This window comes from Protopterus annectens, chromosome 2.part1 (genome assembly GCF_019279795.1).
Source record: "Protopterus annectens isolate FY-2018-M chromosome 2.part1, PAN1.0, whole genome shotgun sequence".
Lineage (NCBI taxonomy): Eukaryota > Metazoa > Chordata > Ceratodontiformes > Protopteridae > Protopterus > Protopterus annectens.
Genome location: NC_056729.1, coordinates 770,709,072 through 770,727,332, shown reverse-complemented (window position 1 = coordinate 770,727,332; position 18,261 = coordinate 770,709,072). Strand labels below are relative to the sequence as shown.

The 18,261-nt window shown below is 41.5% G+C and overlaps 1 protein-coding gene across 1 annotated transcript in view; it reads left to right on the top strand.

Moving 5' to 3' along the window:
* CLOCK (clock circadian regulator) overlaps window positions 1-18,261 on the top strand; it is a 2,173,159-nt gene that overhangs the window by 1,244,956 nt on the left and 909,942 nt on the right. The window contains exon 11 of the mRNA XM_044062477.1: window positions 12,834-12,947. Coding sequence (XP_043918412.1) covers window positions 12,834-12,947 — 114 coding nt within the window. The remainder of the gene's footprint in view (window positions 1-12,833; window positions 12,948-18,261) is intronic.

Genomic DNA, 18,261 nt, shown 5'->3' with positions numbered 1-18,261 from the left:
ACACTTACCATAAATGTAGATGTTCGAGTGTGTTCACTGTTGCAGTCCTGGTTACCTTCCCTCCAGCCCCCTGACTTCTCTTAACTTTTACCTTTCCTCCTTGTTTGGCATATATTATATCATGTGTATTTGCTTTTTGCTGGGGGTGTTCCATACCATATAACTGCTTCCTATTGTGGGGCACCTGACATCTGTTGCAAGAAAAACTGATGTAATGGCGTCGGCTGCATGTTTTATACCGCTGACGACCTGACTTCATGGAAGAAGTGACAGCATCCAATGCAGAAATCCGAAGACTCTGGTATTCAGGCCGGCTGAATGCTACCTGCAGGCAGATAACCCAAATGTGATGACTGTGACAGTGAATACACTTGAATATCTACATTTATGGTAAGTGTACACAACTGTACTTTTCTCCACTTCCATTAGTCGCCAAGCAAGCTAATCTCTCCTTGCCTGTTCGAGACATCATTCTGGCCTCTAATAAACCATCCACCAGAAGACTATATCAGGATAAATGAAAAAGGTTCTTCATCTGGTCCATGGATAACATGCTAGACCCATATTCGGCTCCAGTAACTGCAGCGTTTCAATACATTTCTAAGTTTTTTGATAATGGAGCCTCTGCCTCTACCATACGAGTACATCTAGTGGCAATTTCCACAATGGTATAGATGGCACCCCTCATCTCTTTACGCCTATGCAAGGCCTTCCTCAAGGGGGGCCTCTCATATCAGACCTCCTGTCAGACAGCCCGTGGAACCATGGAACCTCACTCTAGTCCTTCAGCCTTTGACTCAAAAACCTTTTGAACCTGTTGCGAAGTGTGATCTAAAGTTTTTGTCTTGGAAATGCTTGTTTTTGGTAGCCATCACATCTGCCAGAAGGGTCTCGGAGCTGCAGGCATGGTATATCAAGAGGCCCTATCTGTCCTTTCATAAGGACAAAGTATCACTTCAGATGAATCCATCCTTTCTTCCCAAAGTTGTTTCTGAATTCTCCATAAACCAGACCATTGTTCTACCAGTGTTCTTTCTGAATTTTGCCAATAGAAGAGAATACTGCCTTCACTCTTTAGACGTACATAGATAACTGAGAGTCTACCTAGACAGGGCCAAACTAATCCGCAAATTGGAACAGCTTTTCATCTCTTTTTCTGGACCCAGAATGGAAGAGGCTGTTTCCAAGTTTACATTATGAAAATGGCTAAGGGACTGCATAGGTTTCATCTATTCCCTCAGTAAAAAACCTATCCCAAAAGTTAAAGCTCAGTCCACTAAATCTATGGCAACATCTGTAGCTTTCCATTCCAGGGCTTCCATGGATGACATCTGCACAGCAGCTGCTTGGGCTAAACCACATACCTTTATCAAGAATTACAAATTGGACTTGGTCTCTACAGGGAGAGCTGCCTTCGGCTCAGTGGTACTCAGAAATGTTCTTCGATAAGGGTCGCCCATGGACCTCAAGCTAGCTTGGGATTCTGTCCCATCAGTGATGAATGGAAAGAGGATTAACAACATCAGATCAAGAAGTTATGTCTTACCATAACCTTCCATCTGTGTTGTTCATCTTCTTTCATTCATCACTTCCCACCCTCCTTCCCCCTCCAAAGGCTCCTGGGGGATGCTTTGGGAATCAGTGGTGTACCCTAGGGTGTTTGCACAGAAGTGGCCTTGGCTTTACTTCTTCTCTAGCAAACTCAATCTGAGGTAACAGGGAGAAGGGCATTCTGGGTAGACACTTAGCTTGAGAGTTTTTTTGGCTGGCGCAAGCTTGGTAAAAAGGCCGACTTGGTTCATCAGTGATAAGTGAAAGAAGATGAACAACACAGCTGGAACATTATGGTAAGATATAATTATTTTTCCTTGCTGAAAGCTGATTTGGCTTCTGGTTTTGATCATTTGTATTTGTTTGACTTTTTATAAAGAATTTCAAAGAGTAATGAATATGTTTGACTCTTCTGTATGTCAGATTGAACTCAGTTAAGTGGAAATCGTTATCTAATCATAAAGTTGTCTTATTTATGCTTTCATCACTCAGCCTGCAAGTTGTTCTAAACTGTGTTAGACATACGTATAAACAATGTGTTACTTGTTCCATAGTCATGGTGAACACCTTAAGCATTTTTGCTCACCAGAATATTGTGGAGGGCAGCTGTGTGGTCCAGAACTATTTGGTCAAGTGGTAAGCGTCCTGCATTGCTTTCCTCCTCTGAAGAACTATTGAACCCCCTGGGATTTGAATTTCATTAGTGATAGTCTCTCTTTGAGCTTGCATGTTCAGTTGCTCTAAAATTTGATTCTCGAAGCACACTTTCGCTAGTTGACGTTATCTCTACTGTCAGGATATCACAGTTTAAACTGCAAGGCATTTGCAGGAAGCCATAATTGGTATTTCACAAGATCTGCTGTCTGACCCATATTTCCATCAAAAACTTGTCCAGAACTGTCCACAAAGCAGTCTGTTCATATCCCTGGTTTCTTTCTCAGGGTAGAAATCAGGATTTAAAGAGTCCTTCAAAACTTACTCTCAGGCTCTACCCAAAAAAGAATGCATTAGTTCCTTAAGCCAGAACAGCTCATTGTCTGCTTTGCTGCAAAGAGGAGAGGGCTTACAGTCGCTAAGCAAACCCTTTTTTCAAAGGATGCATTGTATTTAGACTGGTCTAAGTCTATTATTTTATTTCGGAATGTGCAAGCTGTAAACACAGTAGATTCTACATTTTCACACAAATTCCATTACCTTGGCTATATATGTGTACTAGTAATGTCTTTCGGCTTTTCCCAGTTAGGGGTCGCCACAGCAGGACTCCGGTCCACTACTGATTGGCAGTAGATTTTTACAGTGCCGAGTTGCCTGTCTGACACCCAACCTTTAAAGAAGGCACACCCGTTCACGCCATGCACCTACCTGCATGTCTTTAAATGTCACTCGACTGCGGGGAGGACATGCAGACTCCACACAGAAGGCGCTCCAGACAACTGTATATGTGTACTAAAGGTAATGAATGCACTTGGTCTAGCATATGCATTTGAGGAGACCAGAAATTAGTGATGACATGTAAATATTGGTAAACTCTTTCTTATAGGGGGTGGTCCCCCTTGTACCTTCTGTGTGGGCAGGGGTTACTACCTCACAATCCTGCTTACTTGTAAATATTCTCTCATTAAAGTCATTCCGTCTTCATGAAAAAGTGACCATTATCAAAGTATGCAAATAAGGATTTATTTGTCCAGTACCCCTTGACCTCAGTGGAGATTAAAGAAACTTTACACAACATGACAGTGAAAGTGAGTTAATAGCAAGTGAGTAAACAACAGATGTTCTTCGTGTTTCACTGTTGCAGTCATTACATTTGGGTAATCCTGCTGGCAGGTTGTCCTCAGCCGGCCTGAATTCCAAAGTCTTGGGTCCTGCGTCGGCTGCTGTCACCCCTTCCCTGATGTCAGGTCATCAGGGGTATAAAAGAAGCAGCCGACGCCATTTTCTTCAATCTTTCTTGCCTCGCGGTGCCCGAAGCAGAAGCAGTTCGTAAGTGCCAGTCGGCCGACTCCTGAGATTTTTGTGTTTGAGTTTCAGATCCGAAGTCTTCAATAAAGCTAAGTACCCCTTTGGGGAAACTTTTTTCTTGCTCCAGACCGATGTCAGAAAAAGTTAATAATTGTATTTCTTGCGGAAAGCAAATACCTCATAAGGATTTTCATTCTTATTGTATTCCTTGCCTAGGCCCTGATCACAACGTTACTGGTTGTCAGTTTTGTGCTAGATTTAACCAACGCACTATTAAGCGTTGGTATGATTTTGCTTTAAACTTTTTTGGACATCAGTTTAATTATCCTGAAATGTCATCGGATAGCCATCCGACTACCGGAGTTTACAAAAAATGCAAAGAAAAAGAAAAACAACCGAGGCCCAAAACCGACGACGAAGCTTCTTTTAAGCCAGTCGCCAGTTCACCGGTTCTCAGTGAGGCGCTTTTGCAGCCCCTGACACCCGCTACTTTAGAGTCGCAGGCCGCTACCGATGCCCACGTGGAGTCGGCCATGCCACTGGATACTCAAGGTATTGGAGCCTCTGACGCTAATCCCTCAGATGGGTCCGGAGCCGCTGAGCAGGCACCAGCTTCTGAGGGTGTATTCAGACCTAAACATCTTTACATTAAAACGACTTCAACATCAAAGGCAAAGACTAAAGCACCTTCTAAAGCAAGGAAACAAACTGAAGAGCCACGTGGACAGGCCTCTATGCCCAAAAAACAGATGCTCAAAATGGCCGAAGACTTGATTACCTTGACCAGGGGTACCCATCCCCCTCCTGATAAGAGGCCTAGGCAAGACACTGACTATGAATCTTCAGATCAGGCTTCTATTTCTTCTGATTCCTCTTCTGATCAGGAATATTCTCTTCCCACCATGAGGATTCTGATGCTGAAGAATCTATACCTTCAGCATCTCCTCCTGAGGACTATTCCTTTGGGGAAACCTTGCATACCATGAGGGAGCATTTCCACTGGGAGAGCCAAGATTTTTCAGAATCTAAAAAGAGGCTCAGGGATTTTCTATTACTAGCTCAGCACAGGCCTCTAGCTATTCCACCTGTTAGACATTGTAGAGGATGTGTTTTCGGAGTCTAGTCTGACCCCTGACTTCTTACCCCCAGCTCCTGTTAAGCCTGACAGATATTACAGGGTTCCTGACTCACACAAATTTTTTTTTAAAAACCATGCTGCTGACCCAGAAACTATTTCACAGGGTCCAAATGGAGTTAAGGCTTCCACTGCAAAAAAACCAACCCCCTCTGACAGGGATTCAAGGGCACTGGATAGATGGGGAAAAAAGGTTTACACATCTGCAACTTTGGCTATAAGGGCCTTAAACTGTCAATTTCATATGCTTAAGTATCAGCAACATGTCATGGGATTGCTTAAACAGAAAATGTTGTTAAATTCTGATTGTGCAGAAAACAAGGAAATGCAGGATTTATTATATGCAGCAGAACAAGTTGGAAAGCATACTTTGCAATGTGGTTTTGATTCTTTGGAGGCCTCCTGCAGGGCCGCAGTTACGGGTTCTGTAATTAGGAGGCATGCTTGGTTAAAGGAACAAAATCTGCCTGATCATGTTAAAGTAAAATTACTAGATGCATCTTTGCAGCATGATACTTTGTTTGGTGTTAAGGCAGAAGATGTGTTAAAGAAAATGGAGGACAAAGCTAAATCTGTGCAAACTGTCAAAGATTTTTTACAAGTACAGCCACCCAGGTTTAGTAGACACTGGCCTACAAAAAATTGGTCCTTTCCTGTGTCAGACAGACCTCAAAGGGGCAGAACCAGACGCCCTAGGGGTAGATCCCAAGCGCAAGGTTCTTATAGGCCCAAACAGTGGGGTGCTTCTACCTCCAAAGCTGGAGAAGATAGATCACAAACATACAGAAAACAGTCCCAATGACTTCCCCCTGCCTGCACCAAGCACTTATCTTCTGGCAGCACCCTTAGGGGGAAAAGTAGCACTTTTTGCTCAAAATTGGCAGATCATAACCCAGGACAAGTGGGTTCTAAACATAGTGTCACAAGGATACAAGTTCCATTTCCATACTATGCCAAAGGCAAACGGATGGCCAGATCTGCCAAAAAATCAATGGGCAGAGGCGCAAAAACAAGTCTCATCCCTCATGGACATGGGGGCCATTCAACAAGTACCAGAACAAGAGCAGGAACTAGGATTTTACTCAAGACTGTTCCTGGTACCCAGAAAGGACATGGCCTGGAGGCCGATACTGGACCTATCTATTCTGAACACTTTCTTGGATATTCCAAAATTCAAAATGTTGACTTTGCAGCAGCTTCTGCCCACGTTGGGTAAAAATGCTTGGCTTGTGACTTTAGACCTAAAAGAGGCATACCTGCATGTTCAATCAGACAGTCATGCAGACGATACCTAAGATTCAAGGCTGGTTCAATGCATTACCAATGCTCTGCACTGCCCTTTGGCTTATCTACTGCGCCCAGGGTCTTTACAAAGTGCCCGGCACCAGTAATTGCATTCTGCAGACAAAGAAGAATACAAATATATCCTTACTTGGACGACTGTCTCATTCAAGCAGAGAACAAGGACATTCTTCTTCAACATCTGGCATTTGTGAAAAGACTTCTATCATGCCTAGGATACACAGTCAACAAAAAGAAATCAAAACTAGTATCCTCACGAGAGATAATATTCCTGGGTGCAAGCTTGAATACAACTGCCCAGATGGCTTATCTCATACCAGACAAACAAAGGCAACTGACTACCTATTTCAAACTGCTGGCAGCAAAGGCCCAGTTATCTGCAAGAAAAATTCTGCAGGCTTTGGGCTTCATGGCATCCTGCATCCTTCTAATTCCATATGCAAGACTGCATATGAGGAAACTTCAGTGGTACCTAAAAAGTGTTTGGACTCAACATTGCCACAGCCTGGAAACAGTCATTACTCTCATTCCTGCCTGCAACAGGAGTTTCGATGATGGGCACAGGCTTGTCACCAGAACAAGGGACAGCCATTCACATTACCTCCAGCCAGGCAGACACTAACGACGGATGCATCAGATTATGCCTGGGGAGCTCACATGGCAGGAAGAGGCATTCAGGGCACATGGTCCTCAAACCAAATGCATCTACATATCAATCAAAAAGAGATGTTATCTGTTCAAAATGCCCTGACAGCCTTCAAGGACCTACTTCATCCGGGACAACTACTGATAAAGACATACAACACCACAGTCATGTGATATATAAACAAGCAGGGGGGCACACACTCTTACCCCCCCTTTGCAGACTAGCCATGACCTTGTGGGACACAGCTTTGACTTACCAAGTACATCTACAGGCACAATTCCTGCCAGGAAAAGAAAATACTTTGGCAGACGAGCTAAGCAGTAACCTCATGGATCTCCATGAGTGGAAGCTGGATCCACAAGTCTTCAGCATGATAACAAGGAAATGGGGATGCCCGGACATCGATCTATTTGCCTCCCCTCTCAATTACCAACTAAAAAGATTCTACCCAAGGACTTATCACAGACAAACATGGAAAGTGGGCGCCCTATCATTCAGCTGGAGAAACCTATCAGTGTATGCCTTTCCTCCACTGCCTCTCCTCCCCAGGGTGCTCGTAAAGGTCAGACAGGAGAAGCCAAAGATGATACTGATTGCCTCAGACTGGCCACGCCAGTACTGGTATCCAATACTAAGGAACTTATCTCTATACCCGGCATGGACCTTACCTCAGATACCTCGACTACTGTCCCAGCAAAACAATCAAATCATGCACAGCCAACTCAGGACATTAAACTTGGCAGCATGGCGGATAATGTAGACATACAAAAAACACCTCTCAGTAAAGCTGTGATGGATGTCATTCTGGAAGCCAGAAGGCCTAGTACTAGAAAGTCTTATGCTGGAAAATGGAAGAGATTCTGTGCCTGGAACCAGGCACAAGGAACTGATACAGCAGTACCAAATATTCCTCAGATTTTGCAATACTTAACTGAGATGCTGGACAAAGGCCTATCTTTTTCATCTATTAAAATTCATGCCTCTGCCATTTCGGCTCATTACAATACAGAGCCACCACTTTTTTCTCACCCTTTATTAAGACAGTACCTCAGAGGAGCCAAAAATTTAAGGCCCCCAAGAAGACTACCAATACCCGCATGGGACCGCAACTATGTCTTGGAAAAGCTCACCCTGCCTCCTTTTGAGCCAGCAGCTACAACTGATATGAAGTTTTTATCTTGGAAAACAGCTCTGCCCTTAGCAATTACTTCTGCAAGATGAGTTTCAGAGGTACAGGAGCTCATGGCTGTGGAACCTTTCATCATTTTTCATCCGGACAGAGTCTCCCTGAGGACAAACCCAACATTTATGCCTAAAGTAGTGTCCGGTGTGGCTCTTAACCAAGCCATCCATCTGCCTACTTTTTACCCAAATCCACAGAACAAAGGGGAAAGAATTCTGCATTCTTTGGACGTACACAGACAGCTTAGATTCTACTTGGACAGAACCAAAGCTTTCAGGAAAACAGAGCAATTACTAGTGGCATATGCTGCAGGATCACAAGGAATGCCTGTCTCAAAGCAGACTATTTCTAAGTGGTTAGGCCACTGCATTCATTTCTGCTACTTACACCATGGCAAGCCAGTGCCTAAGGGCATTAGGCCTCATTCCACCAGAGCTGCAGCCACCTCAGCAGCCTTTCTCAGGGGAGTACCTACCACAGACATTTTAGAGGTGGCAACCTGGAGTTCAGTGCACACCTTTACAAAGCATTATCATCTGCCACTCTACTCTAAATCCAGGGCAGGCTTTGCCACTGCAGTTCTGCAGGGCCTCATAGCCGTTCCTACTGCTGTCTAGTTCCAGCCTCCCAACCATAGCTTTGGGACTCTACCCAAATGTAATGACTGCAACAGTGAAACACGAAGAACATAGTACAGTTGTGTACACATACAGGAAATGTAGATGTTCAAGTGTATTCACTGTTGCAGTCCAGGTTACCCTCCCGCCTTCCCCCTTTTTCTTTTGGATCTTATCTTTCCTTCTCTGATTTATACTACCTATGTGGTGTATTTGCTTATAGATGAAGGTAAAATTTTTATTGATGTATTTTTGAATATATACATAAAGTTTGGCTACCCTTTTTGGGGGCACCTGACGTGGGGCAAGAAAAAACTGAAGAAAATGGTGTTGGCTGCTTCTTTTATACCCCTGATGACCTGACGTCAGGGAAGGGGCGACAGCAGCCGATGCAGGACCCAAGACTTTGGAATTCAGGCTGGCCGAGGGCAACCTGCCAGCAAGATTACCCAAATGTAATGACTGCAACAGTGAATACACTCAAACATCTACATTTATGGTAAGTGTACACAGCTGTACTTTCAAGGAAATACAACTCAAGCAACTCAAAATCAAGTAATCAGAGCTCAAGCAAGTTACGGTAAACCATTTGGCTTTTTGGTCATGAGGTGCCCTTTCGTATTGTCCTAGCTGACCTTCTTCCCATAACACCACGTTCTATTTCTCCATTTCCTTGTCCCCTCAACCACTCTTCTACATTTATAGGCATTAAATATCTCAAAAAATTGGTTACTTCTGGATTTCTAAGATGGCTACACACTGAACAGCAGGTTAACTAGATGTATAAAAACATTCTTAAAAAAGCCTGTAAAAGATATCAAGCTTAATAAAATTCTGTTACCAACTAGCAATTATACTGCCTGGTTGCCAGCAAAGAAGACGTAAAGAAAATAATATTGTTAGTATTTATCTGTTATATGTGATATTAAAAGTATATGTGCCATCTGGAGTAGTCCTCAGTGTTTTAACTGCTGAAAATAATCCCAAGCATCACCAAAATCACCTGGGAGGCCAGAGAGAAGAGGAGACTGACAAGTGTGCAGGAGGGGGGGCTACCTGGAGAAGTGGAATGCACAGTATTTAGAGGGTAGCAGTAAGAATGCTAGTGGAATTAACTAAAGAAGATGGCGTTTGGAAGTGGCTTGATTTGAGTAAGAGGGATGTGTGGGGTATATAAGGGAGACTGGTTATTTTATAGAATATGGATAGCCAAAGCTAGGAACATATATAAGGATGAAAGAGATATGGAGAGGGAAAGAGGGAGGAGCATATGGGATACTAGTTCAAGAATGGGAAAGGTTGAAGAAAGGCAGGAGTGTGTGTGTGTGTGTGTGTGTGTGTGTGTGTGTGTGTGTGTGTGTGTGTGTGTGTGTGTGTGTGTGTGTGTGTGTGTTTATATATATGTGTGTGTGTGTGTATATATATATATATATATATATATATATATATATATATATATATATATACACACACACACATATGCAAGTGGCTGGGGAGAAACATTTACAAAGAAGTAAAGGATGGTATGGACAAGTTGGCAACTCAATGGATAAATAAGATAATTTGAAAGATGACAGAATAAGGGAATAGGTTTGGAAGGTGACTGGTGCTAAATTTGATTGGTGATATGGTGGATATTTGCTGACGACTGATTCATAGGTGGTATAAGAAGCCCTTAAGAATATTTAATGAGGAATGAGGCAGTCAGAAAATTTCTGGAAATGTGGAGAGGAGAATACAAATTAACCTCATGTTATGAGCTTCTATAAAAGTGTGGCTGAGATAGGAACCAGCTGGAAAGCTATGGAGCAAGGCTTTAAGTGGTGACTTGATGGAAGTAGGACATTTGCATTTTTGGGAGGAGAAGAGGGGCTGAGATGGCAGTTGAATAAGGAGGTGGAGATGTAAATTACAGTAGGGGAAGTGAGGAGGTTGATAGCTATGGTATAGACAGCATGATTAATAAAGAGATGACCAATAATTTAATGAGGAAGGTATAGAGAGGGAGTAAAGAATGGCTGGAGAAGATGATTAGATGGTTAAAGGGAAGGGAGAGGCTGTATGGATCATCTAAGAACAGAAGACTGGAGACGGAGTTCAGTTAATAGCATAAGAAGATGGAATGAGAATTGAGTTGTATTACTTAAGGGGGCTGATTAAATTGCATCGTTAAGGTAGGTGATAGGAAAGGATGAATGAAGGAAAAGTTTAGACTTTTGTTTGCATATGTGATAGTGAGAAATTTGAGAGACTATAATCTTTGAGAAATGTACCACTGTAGGAGGAGTGAGAGGTGAAACTGGAAATTGTTCTGAAATGTGTATAAAAAGTTTTGGTTGCTGTAATGTTGAAAACCTTTTCTCCCCCTGTTGTATATTTAGTGGAAACATTTAAAAAATAGATAAAAAATTCAGGGCAGCAGTTCTGTTCTTGCAACAAAGAATAATAATTTTTAATTTGTTGCTCTCTTAGTAAAACAAAACCTTGCCTAGATGACATGACATTTGTTTGTAAGTTTTAGGTAGAAGTCTGCCTTCATTTTCCAAAGCTGAAGTGTTGGTTTTGGGACATAATGCATAAATTATTTTTATTGTAACAAGATGCATTATTATATTCTCACTTTTGGAAGGGAATTGATTAGGTTTAAAGTGTGTGCGCACGCGTGTGTGTGTGTGTGTGTGTGTGTGTGTGTGTGTGTGTGTGTGTGTGTGTGTGTGTGTGTGTGTGTGTGCACATCAGTACACGTTAGTTACATATATGGACTTTATAAGAAAGACTTGTGCCTTCTTTTGGTAGTACCTACCCTGTGCACGAGTCAGGTTGGCACCTTGCAGAAGAGTTTGTTGCTTTTTCATCATCTGGTCAGGCGAAGGAATGGATAAAGTGGGTAAACCCAAATGTTATGATTTACTATTGCAGTGACCTCCCTTCAAAGGTGTACTTCTATGGTAAGCATACATTCCTGCAGCTGAACTATATTTGCTGGTGCTCCTTTCTGGCTCATGTCTGATGTTATTAGGAACATATTTGAAAAAAATGTCAGTGATGCTCCTTAGCTTTAATTTTCCTGTGGATCTTAGCAAGCTGAGTTAGGAAGTTCATTATAGTTGCAATGTGCAGGGAGTTTTGTTTTTATTTTATCTACTTGCCAGCAATAAAATAAAGGAAATGTTAGCTGTCAAGAATAGGTTTTCTCCATCATTGTTTATCCCATGCTAGATCAGTATGCAGCTTGCTTGTTTATCTTTAGTGCTCACTGTAATAGCTGTACCTCACAGTCTGGACAGCTCTTCTTATTTTGTTGCTCTAATGGTTTTGTTTCTGTGTCCAGAACTCCTACTTGTGTTTATGATTGGAGAACTAGTGTTCTGGCACAATCAGTGACCCCCCACCCCATCTTCCTGTTTTGCAGCTACACTTAGTTTTATAATCCATACTGTATGTAGAAAGTAGCAGCATTAACAGTGGAGCAACAAACAATGCTGTATATTATATAAATGTGCTAATAACCTTATGCTTCACATGTCAGCCACACATTACTTGAAGGGCTGTAAGTGTAACTCTGCAGAGTGCAGTTTCTGAGATGGGGCAATTTACCATCTTGCCCAAATTAAAGAACTGTCTCTTCACAAAAGCAATTTGCAGATGCATTTCTTCCCTAGGTATCGAATCACCCATCTTACACCCTGTCCTTCCTTTCCACTAGTCTTACTTTAACCTTTTTAGAACAAAAACATCTTAAATCTCACAGCTCGTCTTCTGCATTATCATTCACTCTCTCTACTTCCCCCAGCCATCTCACATAACATATTCCTCCCTCCTCTCCACCCAATTCCTTCTACCCCTTTTTCTGCAATATCTTATCCTTTCCTTCTGTTGTTAATACTGAGTTAATATAAAGAAGCAGCAAAGTGTACCCATATTACGTGGTTATAAAATCTGTAGGCAAAGATAGAAGCTATCTGTTGCATACTGTAACCTTGTTTATACCTTTGCTAATAATGACATTACTTACTTCTTTTTTAATCTTTGTCATTTCCTGGGCTGGGCCTTAAACTGGTCCACTGGGCCAATGCTCTACAGGGGTTAACAGGTGTAAAATAAAATGAAATGACTGTTATCCTCTTTAGTTTTTGCCTGCTTCAAGATTGTTCCAGCTTTGCCAGAGTTTGCTTTTTTATCAGTACAGATACAGTAATTTAATGTGGAGAAAAGCCACTTGTTAGAGATTTAATGAACAAAATTCTGTACAGTAAAAGTATCACAACCACGAAAGAGCTTCAAAATGATAAAATATTAGTGCAGAATTTTACATTTTCCTGTTTTATTGTCAAGGTTCCTCTTCTGTGGAAATGCTACCAAATTTTGTTCTGGGACTGTTTTTTGTTTTGCTTAGCAGAGATCCTGTTTCTGTAATAATGCACTTTTTTTTTCTAGCAAAAAATCAACTAGAGTTTTGCTGCCATATGCTTAGAGGAGCACTAGATTCTAAAGAACCACCTGTGTATGAATATGTGAAATTTATAGGAAATTTCAAGACACTGATTAATGGTAAGTTTTTCTTTCTTGCTTTGCATTGTAGAATGTTACACACCATTTTAAAAGTGGAGTACATAATAAACTGATAGGTAAATCATGTAGTCAGCAAATGCACTTCACATAAGAAAGCATATGATGTTTCGTTGTTAGCTGTGTAACTCTTTTTGCTTATTATTTCAAGTCAGCAGTCCACACAGTGAAAATCTACAGATGAGTTGTATCCTTGCATTGGAGATTTGTTTCAGCAGTTATTTCCACCCCCCATTGGTCCGTTAATGCACTGAGTGATTGGTGATACTGTATTCCTTCAGTGTGCAGTACCCATTGTACTTCACATCCACGTTTTGTGGTCTAACTACGGAGATGGCAACAAGCATTTTTACCCTACAAGTTCTGAAACATCTCTAGGCAGTTTTGTTTAGAAAGTCAATGGTTACTCATTTCCTTTGTTATGGTGGAGTTAAGGAGTCTGCTCAGAGCTAAGTACAAGGTTAGAAAGTGTTATTTGAATACTGATGGCAACTAAATGACTTAGAATTTAGTAAACATAAATCTGGTAAATGCTTTGGAAAGAGTTGATGGAAAACCATTATACGATGGTACCAGACTCAGTTAATTCACCCTACCCTTTCAACGGGTATATTCAGCCATTTGGCATTCATATTTCCAACTGGATAACCATTTGAAATGTTAAGACCCAGTAGAGTGTCTCCTGAAACACAGAGCCTGAATGGCCAAAAATCAGACATGTCCACGATTGCCATTTTCTGGAATATTCCCTTTTCTCCGAGGTGTGACGATCTTGGAGTTGGTATATATAAAGGTTTGGGGGTATAGGGGGCTTGCCCCCCCATCAGATGGTTACCTCCTGCAAAAGAGATGTTTAAAGAAGAACAGTGTTTTTGATTTGCTCTTCTCCTGGATTTCTGATCTTTTTTTCCCCAGTTTGTCGGCACTCTGCATTACAAGTACCAACATTTCAATAAGAAGTTGTTTAATTGTTTACCCCAGCAATGAACATCGTGTACTGTAATGTGTGTGTGTGTGTGTGTGTGTGTGTGTGTGTATATATATATATATATATATATATATATATATATATAATTACAGGACAGGATGGTCATTGCTGGGGTAAACAATTAAACAACTTCTTATTGAAATGTTGGCACTTGTAATGCCGAGTGCCGACAAACTGAAATAAATGTGTCAGGAGGCCACGGTGGTGCAGTAGTTAGAATTGTTGCCTCACAGCAAGAGGTTCTCTGGTTCAATTCTTGACTGGGGTGCCTTCTGTGCAGAATCTGCATGTCCTCCCTGTGGTCATATGAGTTTCCTCCAGGTGCACCGATTTCCTCCCACAGTCCAAAGACATGCATTGGACACACTAAAATTGGCCAAAGGTGAGAGTGTGTGTGCGAGTGTGTGTTATGAATAACCTACCACTGCAGGGCTAGCCACCCAGTGGTGTAAACCTTGGTTCAAGATGATTGCCACTGCTGAAGTGGCACCCTGACCCCGAGTGCAAAATGGGAAAAGGGGTTGAGGATGGATGGATGAATGGATGGCTGGATTTGTGTGTTTGTGAATGAACCGGATAACCGAAAAACAAAACATTGACTGGCACAAAAATCGAATGCGGAAGTGGAGAATGTCGAATTCAACACAATTCGAACATTTTCCACACTTCTGCAACTGCTACCACTGTGCAACACACAGTAAGCAACTTTTTTGCAGGGGGATAAGCCCCCCCACACCCCCTGCTACTTATATATGCAAACTCCGAGATCACACTACAGTGAGGGAAAGGGTACATTTCCTGATCCCCACTATAGTGCGATCTGCATTAAAATGTTGAAATTCACATTAGCGAATGCTGTAGTGCATTCGCTGTTGTGCATTTCAACATTTGTTTATTCGTTCTTGTGATAATGTTGAATTGGGCATTCAAACTAATGTAACTCGAACAAAGTTTGATCGCCCATTTGATAGTAAATTATATTTTTATATATATATATATATATATATATATATATATATACACACACATACACACACACACACACACACATTTTTTTTTCCATTTGTAGGAGGCCCTCGTCATTTTCTTGATGTTTCACGAATCCTTATGTCAAATTGTATATAACCTTCTATAGCTAATTCCCATACAATCTCTTACACTCTGTAAATATTGTAAGTAGCTTTTGACTTTGTGTGAATTTGTTAAAAAGTATCTGCATGATATTTTTCCACTATGGGCAATATTGCTCACGATTTGTATTTGATATGTATTTGTACTTGTACTTTTATTTTTATTGGACTGCTATCTTTACTATAATCTGTTTCATGGAGCTTTTCAACCTGGATCTCCACTGAAAACGGGCTCTCTGGGCCCAGTGGACTTCCCCGGTAATCAGACTGGAAATAAATAAATAAATAAATAATTGAATTTGGGGTAAAATTTAGAGAGAACATTGAGACTAGGCCTGCTTGGTATCCCTTTGACTCCACTGTTGTTGACCATAGAATTAGCTTCCATAGTATTGCTTTATGAGATGCTGCTGCAGCTTCTTTTTAAACACATTTTTGTTCAGCTTGAAAACAAGAATCAAATTACAAAAGATTAACCATTTGATCTTCTGACTTTGAGCTGAAGACCTTAGTCATTATGCCATCATATGTTTGCGTTTATATTTTTCCTTAATCATTTTTTGTAATCATCTACTGCACTTTTATTGCAGTAATGCTACATTTATTTTCAGTAGTATCTGTAGTTAAAAAAATAAAAATACTTATTTTTCAGTCAGAATTACTTGCCTGTCCCATTGGTCATCCCATCGGTAGCACAGTGGAATCCCTAGGTAGCCACTTAGAAATCATTTTCATTTGGGAACAGCTTCTTCAGCCTTGGAGTTGTATAAAATATCTGTGAATGTACATCCATGCAAATATTCTGAAATTACAAGACTAAGTAGAGTATCCAAATGTCAGACAAATAGCCTGCTATGTATCTTGTTTGTCTCTGCTTTTAGCAACTGACCCCACTCCTATTTGATTTTCTTTTGTTTTATTCACATTAATTTTCCTTAAGGTCTTGTATGTCCTACTACACAGCCTCCTTGGAAGTGAGGCATCTCCTGAAGCATCTTGTAACAGAGTAAGAAAACACAGTGATGTCCTTTTAATGCTTGTGTTTTTTGTTTTTGTTTCCTATCTGCTTCATACTTTCCAGATACTCCAGTGCTCCCATCCATTGCCAGGTATACCAGCCTGTCCTATTGCCACTAGATTATTACTGTTCTAAGGGTAGGCTGCTGCTGAACCTAAGGGGTGTCCTGTGGGTTGTGCCATTGAAAGCTTCCATCAACATTTTTTTTTTATATGAACTACCCCTTGGTATCTCTCCCACCGTGCATTCACCTGTTACATCCAAGTGCTACTCCCCTGCATGCGGGGGACTAGGTGCAAGCCGTCCTTGGCAAAGCTGTTAGAGATGTCCACCATCTTCTCCAATCCAGAGATACATTGTTCCCCTTTAGGATGACATCAGAAGCTAAGCCATTTGTTGAAGTCAGTAATTATTTGTTTGTATTGTTGTATCATTCTTGGTGATGGTAGAGTGCTGCTCAAGGCTGGGTTCATACCTGCTTTAGACACATTATTCTCAGAGGTCCGTCATGTCTGCCTTCATATGATCTCGGGGGGTATAGCACAAGTCATTTACACCCATGTGCAGTTATACTGTGTCATATGTGCAGTTGTAGTGCAGCAACTTGAGTGTATGTGTGATGTGGCAAATGTTGGCACCTGATAGGCAGCTGACCATGACCCTTTCCTTGCCACATCTGCTGAATGTTACATTGTTGTCTCACTATGGCGTCATCTATGATATTGCACTGTGTGGAGGTTTATCTTATGGGGTTCTGATATGAAACAATGTGACTCCTGTATTGTGAGGTTTCAGAGGGTACTTGTTTCTAAGATACATTTCGGCAACCTTTGTGACTCAGGTAGGTTACTTTTAAGTGCCTCAGCATATGGCAGGGCCTATGTGTTTGGTCTTAGTTGTATGTGATTAGTTTAATGTTGTGTTATGTGGTATTCATAGTCTGTTTTTTGTTTGTTGTGGTTTTGTGTAAGAGCCTTCAGTAACACTGTATAACTACATCTCTCACATGCTGTCAGTTTGTTTAAGTAGTCGGGAGTTGTCAGTAAACTTGAGGAAGTTACCACATTGTTTTATAATGCCCATTTAAACCTGGCTAGCTAAACAGACAGATGAAAAGTGCAAATCCTGGTTCCAAATGCTAACTAGTAATGTCTTTCGACTTTTCCCGGTTAGGGGTCACCACAGCGGAACTCTGGTCTGCTCATGATTGGCAGTGGATTTTTACGGTGCAGAGTTGCCAGCCCGATGCCCAACCTTCAAGGAAGGCACACCCATTCACGTATCTACCTACATGACTTCAAACATCACTCAACCTCGGGGCGGACATGCAGACTCCACACACAAGGCACTCCAACCGAGAATGGAACGGGAGAACCTCTTGCTGTGAGGCGACAATGCTAACTGCTGCACCACCGTGTTCCAAATGTTTACTAATGTGACTAAAAGGGGGAATAGCACCTATGAGCTTTGAGGGTTGGCATAATGGTTAAGGTGTTTATCTCAAAGGCACAAGGTACAGGGTTTGATCCTCACTCTGGGAAGCATGGCTAGCCTTAAAAAGGCCCCCCGAGGTTTTTAGCCTAGTTATTCAGGAGTTGTGATTTGGCATAATGGTTAAGGTGTTTACCTCACACATGGTACAGGGTTTGATTCTCACCTTTGAAGGGGAAATTGGTTAGGCTTAAAATGGCCCATAAAGGTAGTTAGCCTAGTAGTCACGTATGAACCTGGCATTGATTTATCGGAATGTAGTCTGTCTAAAAGAACAATCTGAGTGTAGACATGAAAAGCAACTTGTCTCATAGGTTCATAGGCTGTTTCTTGCCTTATGACCACTAGGACCCTTACAAGCCTTACAGTGCACTGCAAACCATTTGGGTCAACTATGTTATAGGTGGAGCATGTTACTGGGCAGGTAGCTAAGGATTTGTAGGGAAAGTGTTAGGATAATAATTTTCCTATTGATGGCCTCTGTCTATAAGGGACGTGGAGACCAGACTGCAGGGGAGGGTAATTTGATTTCCCATCCAATTTTCAAGGTTTGTTTGAACAGGATCAGGGATGAACTCTGTTTTACATAGATGTAGAGCCTATTCCATCGTGTGGGGATCCTTTAAGGCACATATCTGTCTCTCATAAATGTTCTGTTTATGTCACAAG